The following is a 6,000-nucleotide window of genomic DNA, read 5'->3' as shown; positions in this document are numbered from 1 at the left end:
TCTGGTGAAGCCTCTCACCACCCCTGAGCCTCTGGCCTGTACCCCAGTTCTGTATGTACAAATAAATCTTTAAAAAAAAAAAAAGAAAGAAAGAAAATTGGCCCCATTGGTGAGGTCTGAAGAGGCTTCCCACGGAGAGTGACATTTAGCCTGTGGTCCCAAGATTGAATAAGAGGAAACCAGGCAAAAAGGAGGGGTAGAGTGAGGAGGGGGAAAACGTGTTCCAGGCAATAGACAGTAAGTGCTCAGGACCTGAGTGCGCAAGTCCAAGCCTTAGGAAAACGGAGGGACCATTCTCGAGGCAACATGAAGAATAAAGGAAAGAATCACTGGCACTACCATTCTGTGTTCTTCCCTGTTGTTCTAGATGAAAATGCTCCACTTTCCTTAGGTGCTCATGCAACAGGTGCTACACTCAAAGTCTCACAGCAATTATCTCAGGAAATGCTCACACCCCACCCAGGCGCTTTCACCTAGACAGAGACTGAGAAGCAAAGGAACTTGGTTCTGGAGTTGAATGGGTGGCAGTTCCTGCCTCCAGAGTCAGAGTCACACTACCACGCTACAGTGCGTGCTCAGGCCGGTCACATTTCTTCTTTTCAACCATTGAGTAAAAGAAGTCTTAAAAATACTTCAACCTATCTCTTTTGAACATCATCCTTTAAAACATAAGAACTTCGTGATTCTGAGCTGATGTTAGGATGAAATTGAAACGTTACTCAATGTAGTTCATCCAACTTCCAATGGAAGCTTCATATGTTGGAGTCTGTTCATTTTCTCAAACAATATGCACGGTCAGTACTTGATTATGCATTCCAAGGAGGGAGGAGGTGACAAATATAACATATCACCAGATGCCTGAAAGCCATTTAATTTTGGCAAGTCATTTAGAAATCTCAGCATCACAGATAACCATTTAGTCCTCATTCATCATGCATACCTTTACATAAATTGCTCATAGTCTGAGCTTTGACTGGCTGGCAGAGTAAAGAGGTTGGGCTATCACAGATGTTTCACCAGTAAATTATGCCACACTTTCTCTCTCTCTGAAGCTCTACTCAGTCTGTACAGAAAAGCAGCAGTGCCAATGCTGGCTACATTGCAGAAGAATTCACTGGCTCCAAGAAGTGAATGGTTATGAAGCAGAGAGAAGGAAAACACCATGTTGGTCCTACGTATGATAAGCTAAAGCTCACAGTCTCTAATATAAAAATCATTCCCTTAACGATACAGCAAAATAAGTCAGGAGGAAAAGAATAAATAGCAGGTGATTTCACTTATATGTGGAATATAGAGAAACTAAAAGAAGGGGTCAGGAAAAGATAAAACTTGCAAGCTGACCACAGGGTTGAGGCACCCAGCAGGGTTGGGGGAGGGGCCAAAACAGAAGAGGAAGAGCACAGGGACTGTGATGACAGTCATGGGTGATTTGGTGGTGGGAGAACAAAACAGGACCACACCTGAGGGGAGAAATCAAATACTGAACAAAAATGAGCAATGCTGTAGGAAATTACAAAATGAATAAAAAAGTCATTCCCTTAGTATTTCATATACAAGCATGTAAAATCTAATGACACTAGTTATTAGATCCCAGGAACAGCTGCTATCAAGCTGGTCACTGGTGTTCCTCGATGGAAAGATTATCGCTAAAGATAAGCTTTGAAACTGAAGTTGAAATCGTATCAAGCAAGGACTAATTTTTAGGAAATAAAGTAGAAAAAAAGACTACCAATGCTCAAGTGCTTATCTATTCAAAGTGAAAAAAAAATATCAAGTAAAAAGTCTGATAATTACATTAGGTTCCACTCTTCAGTCATAGCTACCTTTTCCTTTATTGGAATGTTAGTTTAAAATATACAGGAGGTCTGATGAATCCCTGTGACTCAAGTGACACCGTCGAGTTGAAATCTCATTTAGAGAGAGAGACCTCTTATTACAGAGAGGATTTTCACTTCTTCAAAATGACCTGACATATTCAGTTACTGATACTTTCAGTGTTGTGAGTTGGAGATTGGAGGTTTGGAAGAACAGAGGAGAGTTAAGTCTATTATGTTCATTAGTGCATCATGGAAAGTGACAGCCTTAAATATGCATGGGCACAGCTTACATGCTGCTGTAGCAGAAATCATAAAAACAAAACAAAGCACAAGGGAAAAAAGAGTTTGTCAAGAGGACGTATTTTATGCACTACAAGCTTCTTAAAATCATATTCATTCAAACATGAAAAAATAGCAAATGATCCCCAAGCAAAATACAAAAAAAAAAAAAAATGTTGCTCCAATACAACTGAATAAATACACATTCTTTTAAGTTGGCAACCTCTTTTAAGAAATCCAGTTCATGTGATAGTCAGGGATTTTATAGAAATAAAAGATTAACATGGATGACATATTACCACTAAATAATAACAGGTATGACAACAATCTGTGACCTGTAATACTTAAAGTCCATGAAACAAAATTCCATTTAGAGACAGGTATACTGATTCATATCTTAAAAATTCATATCTCATATCATTTCCTATCTTTCTATTTCAGATCTCCACCATTCTCACATTAACACAAAACCTGCAATACCTTTAACATTATCATGTGAAATACACGTTCTGCTAGAGACCAGCCTTTAAAGTACATCATTTTCCCTTGAAGGGTAACTTTCCCCACATTAAGTATGCAAAGAGTGAAACTTAGCCATTCATCCTGATCTGGATACAAGTGAAAAGAGGTGGAGGAGAAAAATAATAGCCTTCCTCTTAAATCCTAATTCGACTTATGGTTTTTCCTTTAAGTTTGACCACTTTAAAACATAAATTTGCTATGTTTTCCCTGAAGCATTTTCTATCAAGATTAAAGAAGGGCTTATTCAGGAACAAACAGGATGCAGGAGTAATGGTGCAGCTTCCAGGCAAGCTATAAATAGTGACAGCATTTTCAAGAAATCGTGTGCCAGAGTGTAAGTTACAGTTTGAACATGCAGGGCAGATTTTATTACAGTGAAGTCACCAACATTCATTGTTATATGAGAAATTTGACTCTTACCAAGTTTTCTTGGTTCCTGGCTGCTATTTTCTGCTCCTCTTCTGCCCCATTTTTCATGTATTTGACCTCTTCCACCGGTTTGATTCTATACTCATCTGAAGAACAAAAAAGAAAAGACGTTTTAAAACTTTTTCCACAATGGTAGAAAAGCATCAGTAGGAAAAAGCCAAACGGTGTAATTTGACAGAACCTCTTCCCTGGAGCCTTTCTATTTGGCTCATTTCAAACAACCTGGAAGAAACTCAGTCAGGCATCTTGGGTCTTTTTTGAGGTGCTCTCCGTCTAGCAGGGGGAAGCTCACTAATCAAGCCAGCCAATCAAGGAGGCACCACTGATCCTTTCACAGAGAGCAAAGATGTCAGAGGAAACAGAGGTTGATCCATCTCTTAAGATTATTTGGGACACACACACACACACACACACACACACACACACACACACTTGCACGAAAGGGTCCTGAGAAGATTTTTATCTATGAGAATATTAGTTCAAAATGCCAATGCCAACAATTTTCAGAGTACAGTCACACCTTAATTTTTCTCTTTCACAGTAACAAAGTATTGTTTAAGGCTAGTTTAATTAAACAAACATCAAAAATAAGGAAACTGAAGTTTTGCTATGTTATTCCTATGTTAAATGTGGGGCACTCTGCAATTATTTCCTGCTACACACTAACTTTAACCTCTCTCAAAGTCACACACATGCAAAAATATACTACTTAAAGGGTCTAGCAGGTAGGTATTATTACCACACAAGCCTGGGAAGTTTGGTGGCCATGGAAAGGACCAGGTTTTTCAACGGTCAGAAGAAGGGTACAATAAATACTAACATAAATACAAGTCATAGCACGAACTCAGGATTTGCGGCTGAAGTTCTTCCCATGGTAGAAGTTTGTTGATGATGCCATTTTATCAGATTCCTGCCAGCAGGAAATGTCTTGGGACACTATGGTCACAAGTGAGCCCTACTCTTTCTCTTCCAAAAAAAAAAAAATCACAAAAATTCCAGAAAATTACATCCACCAAAAAACTGATGATTGCCTAATATATAGAATGGAATAATGTCTATGATAAGTTACCTAAAAGACATAGACATGTTCAGCCATCAACATGAAATTAGTATTCATATATATGTGGACATATATACATTGGCTACAATGTCTAATGTTAAAAGAGCTTGTATTTCAGTTCAGGAAATTGCAATACATTTTCTTATCCTTATGATTAATTGGTACAATGACTATATTTGTTTCTGTTTTTCCTCTTATTTATAATACCATTTTATATATAATTTCAAGCTTCTTTATACTATTCCTTTTAACACATTACCTCCAATGGCATTTTTTTACAGTAACATGTCTCCAAATTATCTTTATGGTCCTCTCTGGTGGCCTAGGGGTTAAGCCACAGTGCTATCACCATTAGGGCCTAAGTTCCAACCCTGGCCAGGGAACTAACTCATATATGGCATAGAATGCCTCTCCTGCTCCCCACTTGGTCTCTGGTGAATTCCCTCACCCCCTGTACTTCTGGCCTAAACCCCAGTTCCTCTACACCCCAAAAAAAAATCTTTATCAATGCAATACATATATATGAATAATAATTTTATATTCATGGCTGAGTCAACTGTTTCCCATCTCAAGGTAATTAGCGATTCTGCTTCTTTCTAAAGAAATTAGAGAGACTGGTATGGGTTTAGGGTAATGAATGCTTTAGGAATACCAATTCTAAATGTGTTAACAAGTCAACTATTGGATTCTGACCCACAATTAGAAAACAAAAGGATTTCATATCTCAACATGGTATTCAGAAGAGAAAAAAAGTGAGGGTAAATGATCGAAATTGGCACACATAATCAAGGATTACTTACTCAGCATTTGGAAAAGCACCATACTCCCATGTTCATAACAGTACTGTTTACAATAGCCAAGATATGGAAACAACCTAAATGCCCCAGAACAGAGTGGATCAAGAAGTGGTATATATTCGCAATGGAATACTATTTAGCAGTCAAAAGATAAATGTCTGCCAGTTGCAGCAACATGGATAGAGCTGGAAAGGATTATACTAAGTAAAGTGAGCCAGAAAGAGACAGATAAATGCTGGATGGTTTCACTTATATGTGGACTACAAAGAAATGAAACAAAGCATCAGACAAAGGCAAACTATAAAAACAGTTCCTAAAGGCAGACTGGACTCGAAGCATCTAGGAGGAGAGCGGGGGTGGGGGGGAAGGAAGGAAAAAGGTGGGAATGAGGTGGGGTGGCGAGCACAATGGCTATGGTGAAGGACTATGGGAGTTTTGGTGAAAAGAGAACTAAGGTGACCACACCTGAGAGGAGAGATCCTACGTAGTGAAACAATTTACAAGGATATAAAATAAGATTACTTCACCCACACATACATTTGTATGTACATATGTGTATGCATATACACATAAATAAAAAAATTTAAAAAAAATAATAAAAAAGATACCAACAAATCACATCTACAATGAGAGAAAGGGAAAAAATAAAAGTTAAAGAAGTACTTCTCCACTTTCAATTTGGGACAGTAATATTTTTAAATATGTTTCACAGGGATAATGACTAACCTGTAACTAAATTAAATTGTACTCCTAATTGCTGACATCGTGTCTCTAATTATTTAAATATAAATTCCCCCCTCCTCCTCACACATATTACAAGCACAATTCCAGTGTATTCAATGATTTTTGCCTATTGAACCCCAAATCCTCACGTAGGATTGGGAGAGCACAACATCTTAGGACCTAAGCAAAACCTTCAGAGAGACAGTCCTTTGCCCACCTCAGAGCGCAGGTCCCTCTGCACTCCAGAGCCTGCAGACAAGTCTGCACACTTCACCACCTCAGAATTCATTTCCCTCTTCTTCCTCCAGACAATACAACTAAACTGAAAGCAGTGGGCAAACTATTAATATTTTTCTAACATTTCTCTTCGATG

At 38.3% G+C, this 6,000-nt stretch overlaps 1 protein-coding gene across 1 annotated transcript in view; it reads right to left on the bottom strand.

Annotated features, from left to right (window-relative positions):
• Window positions 1–6,000, bottom strand: part of LOC101628255 (chromosome unknown open reading frame, human C1orf21) — a 136,104-nt gene that overhangs the window by 92,673 nt on the left and 37,431 nt on the right. The window contains exon 2 of the mRNA XM_012729123.1: window positions 3,039–3,133. Coding sequence (XP_012584577.1) covers window positions 3,039–3,133 — 95 coding nt within the window. The remainder of the gene's footprint in view (window positions 1–3,038; window positions 3,134–6,000) is intronic.

Source organism: Condylura cristata, unplaced genomic scaffold, assembly GCF_000260355.1.
Source record: "Condylura cristata isolate star-nosed mole 26May11 unplaced genomic scaffold, ConCri1.0 scaffold00024, whole genome shotgun sequence".
Taxonomy (NCBI): domain Eukaryota; kingdom Metazoa; phylum Chordata; class Mammalia; order Eulipotyphla; family Talpidae; genus Condylura; species Condylura cristata.
The sequence above is the reverse complement of the archived record's forward strand: the minus strand, read 5'-3'. Positions and strand labels throughout refer to the sequence as shown.